General features: G+C 41.2%; 1 protein-coding gene across 2 annotated transcripts; it reads right to left on the bottom strand.

Moving 5' to 3' along the window:
* Positions 1–1088: 1088 nt before the first annotated feature.
* NUDT4 (nudix hydrolase 4) lies at positions 1089–18261 on the bottom strand. 2 transcript variants are annotated; one of them, XM_047065571.1, is made up of 5 exons: positions 18140–18261; positions 8027–8137; positions 6739–6783; positions 4291–4378; positions 1089–3999 (listed from the first exon to the last, which is right to left on the bottom strand). In XM_047065571.1, the coding sequence occupies exons 1-5, from the start codon at positions 18236–18238 to the stop codon at positions 3797–3799; spliced, it is 546 nt and encodes a 181-aa protein (XP_046921527.1). In that variant the 5' UTR covers positions 18239–18261; the 3' UTR covers positions 1089–3796. The 2 variants fall into 2 exon arrangements, with proteins under 2 accessions (XP_046921527.1, XP_046921528.1); XM_047065572.1 differs by having other exon boundaries at positions 4291–4375.
* Positions 18262–21154: the final 2893 nt, after the last annotated feature.

The raw sequence follows: 21154 nt of genomic DNA, 5'->3' as shown, positions 1-21154 counted from the left end.
AAGACAGGCCTTAGGGGCCTTCTCACTTTACTGCTGTTTAGCCAATGGCACTAGTCAGGAAGGTATTAAAAGTCAGGGGGAAAGGTAGCACCAGGGAGATCATTTTCAACCAGTTTTTTTTTTTTTTTTTTTTTTATAGCTCCACATAAAATGTTGCTAAGTACTGGGGGGGGGTTGCATTATTAAATAAAATGTTGCTTAAGTAACACCTTGAAAGACGTTTTAGGAACTTATGTAAACACCTAGATAAGTCACTTATCTCTACTCCACTGGACTATAAGCTTCTTGAGGGCAAACTTACTCTGTGCTGTATAAGCAACAATGCTGGGAATAAAGCAGATGCCGATTATTGCACAGCTTCTGATAAACACCAAGAACTTAGACAAAGTGTTAGCTGGAGACTTCATTTGAGACAGAATCCACTGTAGGGCATTCCCGCTTTCAACCATTTTGTGGAGAGTAATAAACTCGACTAGGGTTTAGGGTTTGTCTACGAAGTTCAGCGTAGAGGTACCTGCAGAGAATTCTTGTATCCCAGTGTGAAGACAGTATTGGAAGATGCCAGGCTCCCCCCCCCCCCCCCCCCCGCAATAGTCCTAGTCAAAAGCCAAATGAGGTTTGAATGGAACTTTTACATGAGGATTCTTAAGTTGGTCTTGGGCAAACAGTATTTTGGGGAAATACAATGGTGGACAAGGTGACTAGCCATTTACCCTTCTAAAACAGCTAAGTGATGGTAGTACATAAAGTTATCTGCAGCATGTTATAGCAGAGTACTTAACAGAATAAAGTCTAGAAGAACTTGAAAATTATTAAGAAACAAAATCTACAGAGGAACAGAAATGGCAATAAATAAGACAACCATAGCATGACATCATGAGAATGGTATCTAGTAAGACAAATATCCATTTGGGAGAGTAATGGCAGGTAACACCTGACTGGCAGGAAGTTCCTTTAAACCCCAAGTTAGGAAGTGGGAAGTGTATAAAATATAAACTGAGAGATGACCTTTACGACCCATCAACGAGAGAACAGTAAAATTTTTACAATGGAATGCCAAACAAGTTTTCCACTTGGACGATGTTCAGTTATGTTAAAAAAAAAAAAAGATAATTTATTTCCATTTTTATTTGGTTTCCAAATATAAAAAAAGTCAAGATTCTTACACCAATTATCTCAAATGAGACCATGCAAGGCAATTTAGAGTGTATACAACAGTCATCTCCACGCCCCCCACCCCTTCAGTTTTGCTACTTTATACAACTGTGATTGACAGAAAATTGAATGGCATGTGCCCGTTTGGAATATTTCACCTGTTTATTTAAAAAAAAAAAAAAAAAGCCACACACACAAAACTCCCCAACAACAATTATTCAGGATAGTTGCTACTTTGTGTCTGTAAGTCAACTTGTAACCTAGTTATTTCTTTTATTTAGGAGGCACGTGGGACTGAAAAATTTAGCTGCCAATTTTATCCAACTACCCCACAGAAAGCACAAATGATTCCCAACAGTGTAAACTTTGGAGGGTTGAGATAGTAGACACTATTTGTTATGTGTAGTAGATTCAACTGTTGAGCCTGAAAATGTAGGCTTTTTCTCTTAACAGAAATCTTAGGGCCTTTCCTCTAGTTTTGCTAGACTGGGTTCCAGAAGAATAGTAAAGAATCCCTCATGTGAAATTCGAAGTGTAACAACTGTATTCTGTTGTGTCATACCAATTTTTGCTAGTTGCATAGACTAAAGACAGTTGGTTTGCTAAATGGCACTGAAGAAAATCCTGACCCGAGTGGCACTACTTAGTCCAAATGCTTTTGACCAAAGAAAATTATACAACAATATTTATAGGCTCACTTTTAAGAGGTGGCAGACATTAATACTGTACATATTTTACATGTCAAATACATAGTCCAAGAGTTTATAAAATAAGTTCATGCATTATTACCTCTAAGAATATCATGTACAAGAAACCTCCCTCCCCCAGTACTTGTGACAGCATTTCAGGTGGACAGTTTTATATACAAAATCCAGTTTCTCTGCTGTGTTAAGGTATGTAATTTAAAGAAATTTCAGATTACTGAAAAAAAATCCTAGTCCATTGAAGAGTGACAGAAAGTGTCAATCTGTGGATTTAAAATGTTTCTTTTAAAAACACCCAGAATGGATAACCTCTGTACAAAGAAAAATATAAAAACTCTGGATGATCATGTTTGATCACACTACATAATTTCAAATGAAATGTCATTGGTTAAAAGTTTTTCTACTTTGCTCATTCCTCTGACAGCATCGATTTGTGAACTAATGCTTATATTTAGTTCAGCTGCATTTATGGCACAAGATCTTTTTCGGAACAATGGCACTGATTTTTCTTAAGTGTAACAGCGCTATTTAGCAGCAATTATAAAGGTTAACAATTTGTGGAACAAATGTACAACCATACTTAACTTTCTACTCTATACTCACCAGTTACAATATTTACAAGGCTAACGTCTACATAGAGAAAGATCTTTCACTCGCCCCCGAACCCCATGTCTTATTCAAAGTTTGTTTTCCTCCCATCTCATTTGTGACTTGGCGGTCGGCGAGTACAGGAGTTTCAGACAGGGTACCTTTCAATGGGATTCTTGATGGTAAGTGAGTATAAAGACAAGTGTTAAGACGAAATTCTTAGCTCAGGTATGTTCCAGTGCCCCAAAAGTTCGTTACAGGATAAACAGTACTTATTGGCAATCTATAAAAGATGAGACATTCTGAGGTGTCCTAATGTCTAAGTGTGTAACAGCTGAACAGTAAGAAGGCCATTTTACTCAATTGTGATGCAGTCACCACTGATCAGCATTTGAGGTTAGACTCTAATCCTGTGGTTAGTAGTACCAGCAAGTTTAACTGAAGAGGGGTCAGTAAGTTCAAAAACTGGAAATATATCTTTAAAAGGAATTTACATCAAGGGTATTCTGGTTCTCAATCAAGTATTCTGTGTAAAGAGATTATAGATAAAAGGAATTGGCAACCTAGCATGCTAACTCAAGTTCCATGAACACAGTTTTTCATGATAAGATGTATTTACTGCGTGCATTTTTCTTACAACACCTCTCTAAAAACCACTCTATATAGTTAAACTTTGTGTTAAAGGACTATTGAGTTATGGCGGGGGTGGGGGGGTGGGGGGGCAGGAATTGGCCATATCGGGTAGCTAGTGACATAATACCAGTTGTGAAAACAGACAAATGAGTTAAATTTCTGAAAATAGTAAATTAAGTCCTTTGTCAAAACAGTTATTGAACCATAAAGTCCAAGTCTGGAATTTATGAATTAAAACTGTGATCCTATGAAACAAGTTTATGGACCAGTAGATTCATTTAATATCAAGAATTATTTTCATAAATCTCCACAACAGAATTTGTTGAATACCTTAATGCTGTGAATGAGAAAATAACTTAGAGGGAAAATATACCCACAAGTAAGGTGATCTGGCAAAAACCACAGACTGACATCAAATGGACAAAAAAACTGAACAAAATGCTGTGAAAAAATGACAACTAAAATGGGGGGTGGGGTGGGGCCGGGGGCATAGTTAAGGCATCTAAAAAAAATTACACATGGCTTTGGCTTATTAAAATATTTTACACTTTTTTTTTTTTTAAAAGAAGATTTGAAAACATCTGAAAAACATGCAAATTGTTTGAAAATCCTGCATGGCAAATTCAGACAGTTTGCAGGCGTCATTCAGATGTTTGCCAAGGAAAATACAGACCTCTCCCCGTGAGACTGCACATGGGAGGCCCTCCCCATTCTCTCTATCTTACACTGGATGGCAACCCAGAGGTCTGTGCAGCAGTCACAAACAAGGTGTTGTTATCTGGAAGGGAAGGGACCGTGGAATTTCCATTGGTTGGAGAACAACCCAGCTTTAGTTTTTCCAGATACTCTGCATGTACAGGCTTATGACACTGGAGAACTTTGATGGCATCTTCTACTTTGAACCATTCTCTCTTCCTTCCTAGAAAACAGTATGACATTGGTCAGTATATAGTAAAGTCACTTAAAAAAACTAATAAGCCACATCCTTTGACAATGCCCCTCACTCCTCCCCTACAAATAACAGCTTTATTGTTTTTTGGAATGGCTTAGACAATAAATAATATGTTGGGGGAAGAATTTTGATGTAATTCAAATGTGGACATACTGATCTTATTAAAAAAAGGTAACCCAAAATAATTTAAGACGAAAACTCTACAAGCGCGTAATAGCAGAATTAAGACTCTGGATGGCAAAAGGAAAGGGAACTTACCTATGTTAACAGAATCTTCCCAATCTTCTAAAATTTCAGTGACAGTAAGAACATACACATACGTTCTGTGCTTTCGGTCTTGGTTCTGCTTGAATATAAAAAGAAAAGCATTTTAATCTACAGGAACTAGCCATTACACATTTCCGAGGAGAAAAATTCAGTTGTGGCATACTGCTGACTAGCACATAGTCAAGCATACACGGTTGTCTAACCCAGTACAGAAGGGAGTTTTCTGTAACACAAAACATTTAAAATGCTGAAATTAGCTCCCCATAGGAAACATTTAGCACCTTTGATTTCAATGTATGTGTTTTTTAAGAGACTAATTCAATTAAGTATTGGCAGTTTAAAAGCTGCCAGGTGAACTATGCACAACCAGGGTTGAGAATGGGCTAGTCATTTCTGGAATGTTTTAGTCCTATATGCTGAAACTCAATTTTTTACCCATATTAAAACTGCCACCTTGTGAAATTAAACATGAGTTGGTCTTAAAATGAAGGGGCTCACTACTTTCATCTCAATTTAAGTTAGCCTCGTTTACTATAGTCTAGGACTTCAGATTGTTGCCCGAGTTTTTTAACTTCCTTTTTTAATGTTTGTTTATTTTGAGAGGGGAGAGCCAGGAGGGGCAGAGCTAGAGGGTGAGAGAATCCCAAGCAGGCTCCTGGCTGTCCGTGCAGAGGCTGACGCGGGCTCCATTTTACAAGCTGTAAGATCATGACCTGAGCTCAAATCAAGAGTCAGACCTTAACCAACTGAACCACACAGGTACCCCCCCCCCCCCTTTTTTAAAGTAAACTTTCTACATCCTACGTGGGGCTTGAACTCATGGCCCTGAGATCAAGAGTCATGTGCTCTACTGACAGGTAGCCAGGTTGCCTGATAATTGCCCCGATTTTTTCCACCACAGACAACCTGAGTAATACACTCAATTCAAATAGCGTATTAGGTCTTTGGGAAGGAATAGGAACAGCAAAAAATGAGAGGCATCTCTCACATAAAACATTACTAGTCGGGGCGCCCATGTGGCTCAGTCGGTTAAGCGTCCGACTTTGGCTCAGGTCGTGATCTCTTGGTCCGTGAATTTGAGCCCCGTGTCGGGCTCTGTGCTGACAGCTCAGAGCCTGGAGCCTGTTTCAGATTCTGTGTCTCCCTCTCTCTCTGACCCTCCCCCATTCATGCTCTGTTTCTCTCTCTCTGTCAAAAATAAAGAAAAATGTTAACAAAAAATTACTAGTCATTAAGAACCCATTGTCTTATCTCTGTATCTGGAAAATAAATACATTTATTATTCTATGTTCAAAAATTCATTGAAATCACCAGAGTGAATAGGCAGGACAATTCTAATTTTCCCTTATATCTTCTAAGGAGAAAGGTACGTTGGTTACTATTTTCTGTTCAGATTCTATGAAATGTAAATAGCACTTGTAAAGCAGTTAATACTATTATCTTTCTATGTTATAAAAGCTTTATTTATGTGAGACGTTTTCTTCAAAAATCTTACCAGCATATTGACAATGTGCTATTTGTACCATGGCTATTCTGAATTACAGAAAACCTTCAATGTATTTTTCATTTCAACCAGGAGATGGTGCTGTTCAATTGGGTAAGGCAAGTGCTGAATTCTGGGAAAGTCTGAGTATTAAGAACTTCACTACTAACATTGTATTCTGGGAGTCATCAATTCTACCAAGTGCTCCACAATCTGAATTTCTGAATTCTGTAAAAAGCCTTAAAAATCAAATTTATATGGTTCTACCAGAAGGACTGAACGAACCCTTAAATATTATCTTGAAAAAATATGTCACGATGTGTCAGGTATACAGGTATACCATGTATCTATGTCTGACTCTTGGAAGAAAATACATTTGAGAATAGTTTGGATCTCATGACCTGACTACATTTCTCCTTACCTTCCACAGAATACCTGCCAATTCCAAATTCCTTCCACAAATTCCATTCTGCCTTGAGTAATAATAGATTATACAGGAGAATTCTATGCGGTTAGCATCTATTCTTTGTATCTTGAGTTTTTTACCTTCATACAGTCCTCTAAGGATTAAGTCATTATTTGTGTATCATCTACATGTTATGCACTAAAGGCACAGGGTACATTTCCAGACAGTATCCACAAGAGACCTAAGTCCTTCGGTGATACTGAGGACACTGTACCTCCTAAAAAGTTTATACCTAAACAATATACAGTGAACCAAGAGATCTGTCTTTCTCTATCAGCTCCACTGTATTGTCATATATGAAAGTAATTGTAATGCTGCATAAAACTGATGGCACATCAAAGGTAACTTTTACTTCTCTTCCCCCTAATCCTTATAACTTACTTGCTTACTGATAAAAGGAATGTCTAACTTGGGCTGCTGCCAGATTATCCGGCCAGTTAGGAAAGAATGATTAATTCTGTTATCAGCAAGGATTACTTTTGTAACTCACCTCAAATATGCCCAGGAGTCTGCCTAATTTTCCTTTGACTCCAGCCTATTATAAAAAAGATGCAATGTAAAACTGTTAGCTTTCGTAAGAAAGGTTACACGAACGTTATTTTCTAGCTATTTCAACTCAAGGATCTAAACACAATAGGCCCTTCCATACCAACCCTGCCTCTGTGAAGGTTTTTTGGCTATGCCAAGATTCAGGACCTATGGTTTGCTATACAACATGGTTTAATTTATTCCATATACAAGTTCAGACTGATCATATTTGTTGTCATTTATTTTGTAAGAAATGACAGGGATTGACCAAAAATTAGACTTTCTACCAATCTGGGACAAGCTTCACGAATGAAAACAGACTTTTTTTCTGAACCAACTGATCAATCCCCTTCTTAGTTAAAGGACTGTCTTTCTTGCTTGCTTTTTTCACATGGCTTAGGAGGTACAATCCTTCCTATAGGTTACTCTCCTACTGCAGTCCTCATTACTTTACCGGGACTGGGACAGGTAACAGACTGACGGGAACTGCAGTGTGAGCCCATGCCGATCCACACTGCATCAGTGCCCGCTGCCGCCTCTATCTAGGGATGCGCTCTTCCCTCAGAAAGCTGCTCCTCCGAGACCCATCTCTCTGAAACCTCTCCAGCTACACACCAAGACCCAACGGGAGCATTAGCATGTGCTTCCCATATACACCCTCACTGCTGTTCAGTAACTCTTATGGCACTTAATATGCTGTTTTGTCTCTGAGTAGAAAGCAAGTTCTATCATCAACTATAAGAAGACAAGCAGGCCGTGTACGCTTTTGTGCATGTGCGTGCGCACCACTTTTTACTGAACTTTAAGACAAAACGAGTAGAATAAAAGCAATTTGCTTCTTACTCATTTGAAAAAATTACAGCACACGATGAATGTCTCTGAGCATTCTTGCAGTGCATTGCAGTGTAATATTTATTAACCTTGCTCTGAGACAGGGCCATCCTGTTCTACATCGATCACTGATCAGGCTTATTGCCTGTTACACAATTGCATGTTACACAATTCTGGGGGACTTCTACATTCATTTTTAGCTCTCTTTTACCAGGCTTAATAAATACCTGCTTAACAAAATGCTAGCTATGGTCACCCGCTTAAAAATCTTCAGTCAGACAACAAAAAGAGCACTCATGTGACCTGCCTTGCCTTCTTCTCAGTGCACGTAGCCAGAGTGCCACAGGGAACACACCGTAAAATCTCAAAATACGGTGTGTGTGAAAGGAGAGCAAATAAGCTGCTACTACTCGTCTCACCTCTTCGTAAACTTCCCTGACGGCAGCACCACCAGGTTCCTCCTCTGGCTCCATTCCTCCTCCCGGGACAATCCATTGGTCTGGGTACCGACTGCTGCTCACCAACAGCACCTGCAAGACCAACCGCGAGTGTAGGCCCCACAGCCTGCGAAGCACTACGGACGTAACATTCTCAACCCTTTACAAGGCTGGAAAGCCCTTCCTGATTAGCCCATTTGTAATTTCATTAAAATTAGTAGGTGTACACATCATACCACAAGAAAGCGCAGTTGACAGCCTTTGTAAACACTCTTGGAATTCCGAATTCAACAATAATGTAATCACACCACGAAATCATTCTGAACCTAATGAAATCACTTCAACTACCAGATTCAGTTAGTAAAATTCCCTAAATCATGGATACCAATGAAAGATAAAAGTGGATACTTGGGTTTACTAGCCCCAGAACTGCGTGCACTTAGGTTTGTGGTCATATCTGCTTTCGTGAGTTACAGAATCTTCTTCTTCCGCTCCAAATTTAAGGATATGTGACCCTAGGCAGGTCACCCTGTTCTTACCTATAAAGAGTAAGGATACTTAAAAGATAACAGATACTGTGAAAAAGGAATAGGGGAATTCATTAAGTCAATGCTTGGTAGATAGAGAGTTCTTGTTATTTTTACACTTATGATTAGGTGGGAAGAAGTACCCTTCATATTCCAAACTTCTATAAATGGGTAAGAGTCACTTCTTTTGATATCAGGCAGCTATAATTTATCATCTAGGAGAGACGGCAAGCTACAGTTGAGTGCATTGCTTGTTTTGTACGGTCTGTGAGCTAAAAATGGTTTTTATATTTTTAATTATATGAAATTCAAATTCCACTGTTCATAGATAAAATTTTATGAGAATCCAGCCACACTCATTCATTTTTCACATGTTGCCTATGGCTGCTTTGATGCTGTAACAGCAGAGTTAGGTAGATGTGACAGAGGCTGCATGGTCCACAAAGCCTAAAATACTATCTGGCCCTTTATAAGAAAAGTCTGCAGACCCCAATCGAGAATAGCATTAACCTTTAAATTTGCAAATGCTTTTTAAAAAACAAACATTACCACAGAGTATCCTAGAGGTTCACTACTTAAACAGTACCTGAAACAAGTATTATATACCCATCTTCTACATGAAAATTTGTGGGCTAGGTTAGGTTGAAATGCACCCAACTTAAAACAGCAACAAAGGCTTGGCTACTATGATAAATAAGCAAAGGATGTTTATATGAAGTAACAGGTGTCTTAACCAACTTGAACAAAAACTGGTTACAAAATTCCCTTAGTATATTATCTCTAAGTAAACACAGAACATTCTTTCCAGATAAATCAATCAATTCAGAGCAAAGTATGATCCCTGATGTGTACTGGTCTTCTGACACGCCGGTGGTCCTATCTGCCCAGCTCCCACTCTACTGCCGCAGGAACTGCTGGCACTTGAGAGTTCATAGCCAGCACAAGGATTCACCTCCCACCTGAGGAGGCTGCCAGAAACTCAGCCTTCCCCAACGGAAAAGTTCCAGGATGACAGTAACTCCCGGGGTTCAGCAACTCAGGAGTTCAACAACTCCCACCTTTCCCCCAGCCTTGAACACACTGAGTTGGAAGATAAGGGAACGTCTATTCAGGCCCCTATCCCCTCAATCTGAAAACAAAGCAGCACACTTTTGCCTATGGACACACCATCATCGCAGAGCAGTGATCAATTAATGCTCAAGGGGTCTGAGTGTTGTTTCTCTCATCCGTTACCTGGATAGGACTCCATTGCTTCTGCCAGCTTCATTCCTTCAAACAAATAACTGGCAAAACAATGCAAGTCCAGAGAAAGCACTGTAAATTAACAACAGCTGATAAAGCCTTAGCTAAAATATGAATGGCTGACTGTGAGGGTATCACCAAGTCCAAATATAGCAATTTTGGTCAAATGAAACATAAAACAGCTTTAAATTTAAAGTATTAGCAAACAGGGCTTACATATCAAAATTAGAAACTAAACAGCCAGAATAAACAAATCTAGCAAGAATTAGCAAATACTGGTTTAAACTCAAAGATGTTTTGCAACTGTACAGATCATACCCAAGATGTATTTCATTCCTTGATGCACCCAATGATGGGCTGATAATCTACCATTCAGTACCCCAGTTTCCTCCAAGCACCTATCCTTGTAGAATTACTGAGTGTTTATGACACTTAAATACCTTATATCCTGGCCTAAGCACTCGATGTTGGCCATTACGACCTCTTCTGCTTTCCTACTAATTGAATTGCATCAGCTTACCAAGAACTAGGCTTTTCCCCCAAATTTTGCCAGTTGCATTAGTTTTATAATTATTGAGAATTAGTGATGAAATGAGGGCAAAAAGGAATTATCAAAAAAGACTTTGCAAAGATTAAAGGTAGGTTATTATTAAAAACTGCTATCAAATTAAATATGGATGAGACTACTGTAAAAAGGAAATTTAAAAATCCAGAAAGAGCCTGCAAGTCTTCAAAGTTCAATTAAAATTCTTTAAACAAAGTGAGACTGCGAATCAGATTTCATCTTTTGTTTCACTCAAAAAGGAAGCTTACCAAATATCTATGGTATTCCAAGGCTTTGGCCTATATATTGAGATTGGCAAGGGTAAGTTTTTAAGTTAAAATAAAAAATGCTTAAGGTATAAAAGCATATGTCTTGCATCAAGGGAAAAGTAAACTGTAACTACTGTTTCTGACTGCAGAGGTGGAGGCTTCTTTTCCTCGTCACTAGGTGTGGGGTTACGGACAATCTAGTTTTTATTGCCTGGGTGAAATTCTTATTATTTTTTTTTAAATATAATTTCTTGTCAAGTTAGCTAACATACAGTGTATATAGTGTGCTCTTGACTTCGAGAGTAGATTCCCATGATTCATTACTTACATACAACAACCGGTGCTCATCCCAACAAGTGCCCTCCTCAATGCTCCTCACCCATTCTCCCTCTCCCCATCCCCCCATCAACCCTGTTTGTTCTCTGTATTTAAGAGTTTCTTATGGTTTGACTCCCTCAGTTTGTAACTTTTTTTCCTTTCCTTTTCTTCCCTCTGTTAAGTTTCTCAAATTCCACATATGAGTGAGAACATGTATCTGTTTTTCTCTGACTTATTTCACTTAGCATAGTTCCATCCATGTTGTTGCAAATGGCAAGATTTCATTCTTTTTCATTGCCGAGTAGGTTGGAGGAAATTCTTAACTACCCAATTCCAACTTCCTTGATTACCTTCATAATGGGACACGACACTGCAGGGGCTTGCTAGCTGGAAAACTACATTCTTATTTATTTAGTAAACAAGGAATTTCAAAACCATCAATATTCATAATGTTGGAGTCCTGAAAAAATGAAATTCAGTGTCATATATCTAGGTCAATGATAATTCCCATCTGTCCCAAGATAGTATTTAAGAGATAAATTATATACGGTTAATAATGTTGAATACCCATTAGTATAGTCTGTGCCTGCTTTTCTGAACACTTATGCTTCTAATTGAAATCAAATCTTTAATCTGCAGTCTACAGGACATAATTCACATATGACTGAACTTGTCTTCCAAAAGTCAGTGACAGGAAATACCTACATGCTTCCACAGTTCCCTTCATAAATTACTTTTTCTAAAGCCTCATGAAAACAGATCTGTATGGTTTTGGACAAACGATTTAGCAGAAACTGAGACCTTATCGTGCAAGAATCCCCTGACATTTCAAAATGATTAAATTTGATCAAACCATTAACTTCAAATGTATCTTTCCAAAATAAATGAGTAATTAATACCTGTGGTATAGAATGATCAGCATCTAAACTACTAGTTTAAAACATTTGATAATGAGCCTTTGGTAATGAAACAGATTTGAAAACCAGTATGTTTCATTATGAATTTGCCTACTCATCTAGAGTACTTCATTCGAAGTTCAAGTGAGGTCAAGGCCACATTATGTTTGTTGTTTGTTTATGGAGTGGAGAGTGGTGGTGATTACCTAGCAGGGTAGAAGAAATGAATTTGAATAGCATAAGCAAAGACCATTAAAATCCCTACTACATGTTAGAAGAACTGTAAAGAACTGTATCACAAATCATTATTATTCCATATCCTCAGGGAGGGGGGGGAAGCCATCTAAACATTTCTACAACATCCCCAATCTACTAGATCCGTACTTTAGCATGCTTGGTAACGCTCTAAAAACATTATTTAGGTTATAAAATCTTAGTAAGGGGATACACCAATAGCTGACAAATCCAGACCTGGTTGTTCATAGGTTTTAAATTCCTTTTCAACTACCTTTGTAGGTATATTACATTTTGTGTATTCAACAAGATGACAGTCTGCCACATTAGTGACAAGGTGATGGAGAGGAAAGCAGGCATTCAACTTTCCAGATAGGCCAGAGCTGAGTCCAAAGGAAAGATTTATAAAAAGGTTAGTCAATCCACCGGGCTGCAGAATTAGACTTGAATCACAGTCAACCTCAAAGGCAGTGCTGTTGCCCACCTTCATATAAACATTCCTGCTACTATACTACCTGACCTCAACCTTCCTTCCACGTGTATCCAACATTCAACATAAAACACCATTCACCTGTCATTGTTAAGAAGCCATTTCCCACACTTGTCTTTTTCTTCGATTCCTAATGTTTTAAGCATTTGTTATATAAGAACTTCTCACTTTAAGTAGCAGTAGTGTAGTGATAATGGTCTACTTGGAACCAGCCCTGAGTCTTACTAGACAACACTTTGTCTATGAATTGGAATAATCTACAGTATAGATTCAAAACCCTACTATCACCTAGTAAGTCCTCCTCACTGGAGGTGTGTAAGAGCTTGTAAACTAAAAAAATGCTGTTCAAGATTTGAGCATGGAGGTAAATGAAATTCTTAGCTGTATACACCAAGTGGCCCCCAAATGCCATTTGTGTTTCAGCTTTCACTCTTGTAACTGTTCTTGGTCACAGCTTGCTTTTGGGAACAACTAGTCACTACAAATGACTATTTCTTTCCCAGAAAAAAAAAAAAAAAAAGGCCTATCTGGAAAACCCCTCAAGTGATCCCTAAATTAGGAATGAAGAGTTTTAAACTGTAGCTATTTAGAAGCTGTATTGGGGTTTTTGTTCTTTCTTCACATGCTATCATGAACCAGGATGCATGAATGGTTTAAAACTACTTTACCACAGTTAACTGTATTAGGGGCTCTTAATCAAAATTAGGCCAGCAAGCAGTATATTATTAGGAACACCCAGTATGCACACAGACATTTTAAAAGATCTTAAGTTACGGCAGTGGTTACTGTATCCATTAACCAGCTACCTACTGCTACTATTAAACAAGTTAATAGTCCTACTTTTTGGACTATTGAGGCACAGTTGTATAGGAGGGTCAGAAATAACAGCTCATTTTGGGAAAATGTGTTTAACTCAGATTATTGCTAGACAAGAAAAGATCAAAATTCCAAATTCGAGTAGTTTCTCTTGAATGCGTATTACGTTTATACCATCATAAAGTTGAAAAATCACAAGTTGAATCATTGTAAATCAGGGACCATCCTTATGGGATTGGTAGATAGAAGAATGCTAAATGGACTGATCATGACATTTTCTTGTAGCACATCAATGTCTTGAAATGATGGGCTTAGCTTTTACACACACTGGAGAAAGCCTTCGTGATATATACCAAGAGCCTAAAACAGATGCAAATTGTACAAAAATGCCTTCCCTTGAAGGAAGTGGCTGCTTAAGTGGCCCAAGAAGCCCTTTATGTCTAGGAGAGCTGCAGGCATAGATGTTATTTCCCTCCATTTAGAAAAGATTGCCTTCAGATAGTTATTTAATTTTCATTAGAAAGTGGTCTCCGCTTGAAGCAAGTATGTTCAGAGCCTTAAATCTAAAAGGACTTCTGCAGAAGTATGAGCCCCAGAGTGTTTATCTGAAAAGGCAGACTGCCTGTTGACCCCAAGCATACAAATGTTAGTACATATACACATACGTACAAATACTGTACTAGCATTTCTTATTAAGATTGTTTTTATTAGAGCTCTGGTTTTAGAGTCCCACAGGTTTTAAGACCGCTTTTCCCAACCAAGTCTTAGTGCATGATTTTGTAGAATTCAGACATTTTAGTTAATACACATTTGGCATTTGGCAGGTGGTAGAATGCAGTCCCTGGCTCAAGGAGCTTAAAAGCTAATTAGGGCAGTAAGTCCAAGTGGAAGAGTAATAGGCAGTTCTTAAGACAGTTTTGTTAGTGTTTCTCACAACTGTGCCTGGATTCCACCCAGAATCAAAGTCACTTCTGTTTCTCTTTTCAGCACTCTATCTTATATTGCTGCTAGATCATCCTCAAGCTTGAATACATTTAAAATGTAAATGTTCCTGTCTTGCCTAGCAACTCCTTAGCCTTATAGATTAAGGTGCTCTTTTTCAACCATTATTTGTTCAATGCCATCCCAAGTTGCAGTTCAACTAGTCCACAGCCCCAAGTCTTGCTCTGTTTGTGAAGCTTGGTCCTTCCTCTCTCACTCACTGAAATCCAGTTCCAGTGATCTTAACCCTGCTGTCAGTACCTGATGGTACTCTTCCCCTACTTGATTTCCCTTTATGTCAGTTTCTGTCTGTCCAAACACTACAGAATGTTTCTCCTATGTTTACTCCTGTGTTTCTTAGGAGCTGATACTTTTCATCTCTGCATCCCTGTTCAGTTATATGCAAATGTGTTGAACAGAATCCATTTCTGGCTACCTTTTGTGAATGTACTGTCCTCTTTCACTGTACAAACACAGTATCCCAGCTACTCTATGGGATGCTTATTTGTGGGCTTGTGTGGAAGCCCAACCACCAAAACTAAGGGTGGCTCCCTACAGAACCAGAGAGAGGATCAAATGAACAGGAGATTCAGAAATAAAGGACCTGGGCTCAAAAAGATCTGCCAGCTTCCATGATCTTGGGACAAGTTAACTCTGCTGCCTAATTTCTTACTATACAAATCCTAATGCTTATTTACCTCGCGGGGAAGTTAAAATGGGCAAATAATAAAACCACCCCCAAGAGAACATAGACTGCTGTTTCTTCCCTAAAACAATCTGTTCTCAACTAAGGGCTACTGAGAAATCCTTCAGTACAAGGAGAGCCATCCTGGAGCACTGCATAACTTTTTGTGGTCAAACAGCAATTCTTATTTTATTTCAATTTATACTTTATAAACATTTCGTCCTTAAATAAAGCATACATTTAAATCTCCCAACAGGGATCTAGGTGTTATTAACCCAGGAGGGGGAAAAAGTCTCATCTATTAGCTAAAGAGGTGGATTCAGGCTGTTTTGTATCTTATCCTTGGAAGGCTACCAACGTAATTTCAAAAGAGTGAAATCAAATTCACAGCAAAATAGCAAGATGTTCAGGAAAGCTAACAGGTTCATCTTTGTCACCATTATATAATAGAAGGAGCCTCAACTATATACAACTACAAAAATGAAGATCCTAGACCACACATTAAAGTTGGCTGTGCATTTTACTTAAGAGAATTCCAGAGCCTTCCCTCACAGCGTATTCTCTAACCAACTGACTTGGTTTCTCAACCTGCACGGTACCAGATTTATTTACATAACAGATTTCTCTAATAAATGCTCCAGAGCTTGCTCCTTACTTCATTTTATCTAATGGCACTAGTCTGTGGACTCAACTCGAGGCTAGGAATTTAGCATTTATTACAGTAGGAACAATTTCCAAGCACAGAAATAACTCCTTTATCTGCTACAGGAATTTCTGAAGTGTTCTTCAGGCTTTGCTTTACCATTCACACAATGCAGATCATTTCAATTTCCTATTTCCTATATCTTCCCCTGGGAACCGTTTTTAAAGCCTGAATTCCAAGTTCAGGTTATGGCAAGACTTCAAAGTCATCACTTCCAGAAAGGCTTCCAAGCTCAGCCTCACAAAATCTCTCATTCAGCAAACAGTGTGCACCCAATTGCCATGGAGCCCTGTGCCAAGAGCCCAGCATCAGAAACAGGGACTGGATCCTGAATTCCGACTCTACCACTTCCTAATTATGTCATTTGGGCAAAGTACTTAGGCCCTGCAACCCTCTCCTCACCTACAGACCAGCACAAAGAGGATTAAATGCAGCAAACTTAAAAGGTCTTCAGGCAAGTCCCACACAGTAAAAACACTCAACTAAGAATGTGATTACACAATAGTGAGCAAATTAGACAAGATCCTTGACCTATCTTGATCACTCTGGGCTATTATATGCTTCTATATTCAAAGTTTGTTTTTTCCTAACGGGGCCTTGATGCACTTAATGCTTATTGACTGTTACTCTGTAAATGTTAAAAACAAAACAAAACAACCCCACAAAAACCTATCTCCTTCTAGTTTCTAGCTCTCCTAAGTGGCCTCAGGTCATAGAGTAAGAATGACTACACCACTGAGTGTACACTATGTCATATTCATCCTAACTGCAGGGATTAGCAATAAGGAAACCATTAAATTCCTGTCTCCAGTTTTAGCCTGGTATTTTATTGGACACAGTTGGTTATGGAAGCAGAATTCAGATTAATTTTTTCCCGGTCTAATCATTTTAGGAGTGGCAATGCTTTAAAAAATGAAAAAAAAAATTTTTTTTTAAGTTTATCCATTTATTTTTGAGAGAGAGGCAGGGGAGGGGCAGAGAGAGAGAGAGAGAGAGAGAGAGAGAATCCCAAGCAGGCTCCACACTGCCATCACGGACCCCAATGTGGGGCTTGAACCCATAAACTGTTGGGTCATGACCTGAGCCGAAACCAAGACTCTGACACTTAACTAAGCCACCCAGACACCCCTAAAACAAATTTAATGTTTATGGGGGGGGGGAGGGGCAGAGCATGAGCAGGGGATGGGCAGAGAGAGAGGGAGACACAGAATCCGAAGCAGGCTCCAGGCTCTGAGCTGTCAGCACAGAGCCAAATGCGGGGCTCAAACCCACCAACCGTGAGTCGAAGTCAGATGCTTATCCGATTGAGAGGAGTGGCAATGCTTTATAAAATATTTTCTTGGCCACCTTGCTTTAAGTAAATTTAAAACAGTGAACCATTTTAAATTAAATGGAACTGAAACAAGGAAAAACTGTTCTCCAGGAAAACCTTGAGAGCCTCACTATCAACCCAATGAAGAAAGGTAAATTAAAGACTGGCTGCTTACTCTCAGAAAAAGAAAGGCTGCTCGTCTCCAGATGTCAAGCCAAATACAGCAAAGTTAAGAAGCCTTGATAAATATGCTCAGAGCTAGAGGTTACGGTCTGAAAATGGCAACTCTGCCCACCTCTAGTCCATCTTCTTCCTCAGGCATTATTCCACATTTTTCACTAGCCATCTTTCTACAGTCAGAAAACTTTAAAAAGAGGCCTTTAAATATATATATGTATGTGTGCGTGTGTGTGTGTATATATATATATACACGTATATGTATATATATATATACATATACGTATATATATAAATAAATAAATTATGCCAAGTGCTTGCGAGTTAAAAGGTCCACTTAAGAGTGGGACTGAGAAAACTAGACCGAATGGGGTTTTATTTTAAAGCACGGGGATTGCCTGGCTATTCCACAAACATCCCTAGATTTAATCCGAAACCGCAAATTGCCGTAACATGGAAGGGAAATGTAACAGAGGCAGAAGGGCTTGGGCTGCAACACTCACGCCATTTCTGCCGCCTCCGTTAGCACTCAAGGTTTATCTGGCTTTACTCAATTCGCTAGTTAAAATGGTGACTCCCGCCCGAAGCGACCTATACGGCCCGGGACCTTCCCGCCGGCCAGGAGGCGTCTCGGCCTCAGGTCCTCACCATGGCCCGGCAGAACACTGGGCTGGGCGAGCCCCTTTGTCTCCTCTATCAACCCAGAGAAAGGAAGGAAGGAGGGAGGAAGGGCGGGAGGGAAAGAAGGAGGGGGCTAATCCCTCCCAGCCTGGTGGCCAGACGAAGGGTCGGGTGAGCAAGGTGAAGGGCTAAGACCCCCACCCCGACCGGCCCTGGCCCCCACCCCCCAGCCTGCCCCGGCGCCGTCGCGGGAGGCGCAGAGCGTGCTGGTCGCCCTCACCTCGTCCTCCTGCTCACTCCGGAAGCACAGGCACGCCGCCCGCTTCTTGAAGCCCTCGCGGTCATAGGTCCGCGTCTGGTTGGGCTTGAACTTCATCATAGAGGCGGGCTCTTGCTGCCGCTGCTGCTCCGGCCGCCGCCGCGGGGGCCCGGCTGCCGCCACCCCGCCGGGGAGTTGGGGCGCGGGCGAGTCGGGGCGCAGGGGCGCCGGGAGGCGAGGCGGCGGCGCGGGGAGTGACAGCGAGGCCGGTCAGTCCCGGAGCCGGCGGCCGCTTCGACGCGGAGGAGGGCGCAAGCGCCGGTCACTGCTGCCCGGGTGTCGGAGAGGAAGAGCCGCCTCTGCCCGAGCGTCCGCCGCTCTCCATGGAGCCCGCCGCCCGCTCGCCTCCGCTCCCTCCTCCTCCTGCTGCCGCCACCGCCGCCGCCGGGGGAAGAGCGAGGCTGGAAGCTCACGCCACAAGGAGGCAGTTGCGAGGACTCGCGGCAACCGGGCAGCAACGCCGCGGCAGCTTCGCACCGCCCCCACCGGCTCTGTATTTAAGTGAGCCCGCGCAGCCCCGCCCCTGCGCGTCCCGCCCCGCGCGCGCCACCGCGCCTGCGTGCCAGGACCGTTGCGGCGGGGGAGGGGCCTCGGCCGCGTGGCGTCCTGTGGTCCGCGGTACCTGCGGGTTGTGGCTGCCGCCTCCAAACGCGGGATGGAGGTGGCCGGCTAAAATGTCAGCTAAGAGGCAAAGACTCCTCCCTGCCTGTTTATAAACACCACCACTTTCCCATCTCCCATAAATGCCATCTCCAGGAGAGGAGGTCCAACTACGTACATCCTCACAAAGTTGCACCCAGGTCAGTAAATGCCTGGCTGCACCGCAGCGATTGCAGTCTCCGCAGTGACTGACGCCCAGAGTTCGCTCATGAAGTGCGGGGAGACACGAAGGTGAAGGCCCGGAAAGGGGAAGACGTTGGTTGAGACGTTTTTGTTTGGGGGGGTGTGTTGCTTTGGGGGTTTTGTTTGCTTTCCAGAGGAAAGAGGGCAGGCAAATTTTTTTTTTTCCTTAAAAAAAAACAACACTTTGGTTAGGGGGTCGTTTGTATTTTTTTTTTTAAGTTTATTTATTTACTTAGAGAGCTGGAGAGGGGCAGAGAGAAAGAGAGAGAGAGAGAGAGAGAGAGAGAGAGAGAGAACGAGAGAACCCCAAGCAGACTCTACGCTGCCAGTAAAGGGCCTGCTCGAATTCACCAACCGGAAGCTCATGACCTGAGCCGGAAGCTCAGCCGACTGAACCACGCTGATGCCCCCCCCCCACCCCGTTTGTAGTCTTGTGAGAGTCCATTCAGTCTTAAATATTTCTTTGAAGCTGTGGATAACATCTTCCACTTTGACCCACCCTCCGGAATGTATTCATTAATACTGGCAATGACTAATATTTATGAAGTGTTTTGCACGTGTATTTAATGCTCAGTGACAGGCAGCTAGGTACTGGGGCCACAGCACTAAATATAATGGGATTTCTGCTGTCCAGGAGTTTAAAGTCTTCTGGGGACTTGGGACAAACAATCTTTCCATTTCAAAGTGTCATTCAAGGGTTAAGATAGGAACTGGGAGGCCCAGTGTTAAAGAAGCTAACCCAGTCCACCCTGACCCCTCCACAGAGCCCAGGCTACTTAGTTCCACACATACTTGACTGTTCCGTTTTCATTCCTAGAGGGCCTACTGTGTGCCAGGCACTGGCATCTAAAACCAATCCCAGCCCCGTCAGGATTTTAAGCACCTGAGAGCAGACAGTCAAATATCAAACAATCAGACAAGTGCATGTAAAACTACAAATGTGATTAGGTTGAAGGTGGTAGAGGGTTTCATAGGCAGATATGACCAGACCTGCAAGTCAGAAAAGGCTTCCTGAGGGCAGCAGGTCAGGAGCTCACGGCTGAAGGAGGAAGTGGAGCTAAGGCCACCAAGAGCCTGGTGAACTTCAAAGCTGAGGAAACTGGGACTTACATAGAGTCCAGTGGGAGAAGGAGCCAGGAGAGTTCATAGAAATGAGAGAAGGCCCATGTGGCTGCAGACGGGGTGCAGGTAGCTGGGTTCCACCTTTGGCCCAGAGGGTTGTGAGGCCTGACCATTCAGAACCTGGGGACCCTTGGTGAGTCCAGAGTAGGGCACTGGTCTTCCTGTTCTAGATTCTAACCTCCTTCAGGTTCATGACTGCTGCATCTAACTTTATCACTTTCTTACCTCCGGAACCAAGCACAAGCAAGTTTGTACAGTAAGCTAATGTTGAATGAGTGATTTAAGAAATGAGATTTTTACCATGGCACACTTGGAAATCTTATCAAGTCTATGCAGAGACATTGTCCAAGCCTTACTTTCTTACAGAAGCCACTTGAAGTGTGTTTCCAGATTTATAAAGAGGGATTGAACACATCTAGCTAGGGACTCCATTTTGACCAATATGCAAATATTATTTTTAGATAATTGGTTCTAAAAATTGATAAAGTGATTAATCTCACCATAGTCTTTCTGAATGATAGAGAAGATTAAGTTTCCCTTTGCTTAAAAATTCAAAGGTCTGGCTTCTGGTTTGTGTTCAGTGAATATTAGTTGATTGGATGTTGGTTTACTCAAATCTTTCCCATTTAGTAATTACATGAGGTGAGGCATGAATCAGAATTAACTGAGGAGGAAGGAGGAGGATGCCTGGAACTGACTCACTGAAGGGAGGAAAAAACTGCACAGAAAACTGGTGAGCATGAACCTGGGACCACTCGTGTCAGGTCCCAGACCATTGCATTTGGTTGAAAAGATCTTGGGTTCAGGTCTTACTGCACTGATCACTATATGTCACTTTTCTCATCTGTCAAATAGGTATAGTATTGTTTATACCATTTCGTAAAAGACCACAGTGGATCTGAGAGTGCATTAAAACTATAAAGCACTTAAACAAACATGGAATATTATTAACAAGGAAGTTTTCATTGGAGGTCTGCCCTCCTGCTCCTTTCCTGCTCTTTTCCTCAAGTA

Source organism: Lynx rufus, unplaced genomic scaffold (assembly GCF_022079265.1).
Source record: "Lynx rufus isolate CCGP_SWC_20201006 ecotype Redwood Valley unplaced genomic scaffold, mLynRuf1.p SCAF_7, whole genome shotgun sequence".
NCBI classification, from domain to species: domain Eukaryota; kingdom Metazoa; phylum Chordata; class Mammalia; order Carnivora; family Felidae; genus Lynx; species Lynx rufus.
The sequence above is the reverse complement of the archived record's forward strand: the minus strand, read 5'-3'. Positions and strand labels throughout refer to the sequence as shown.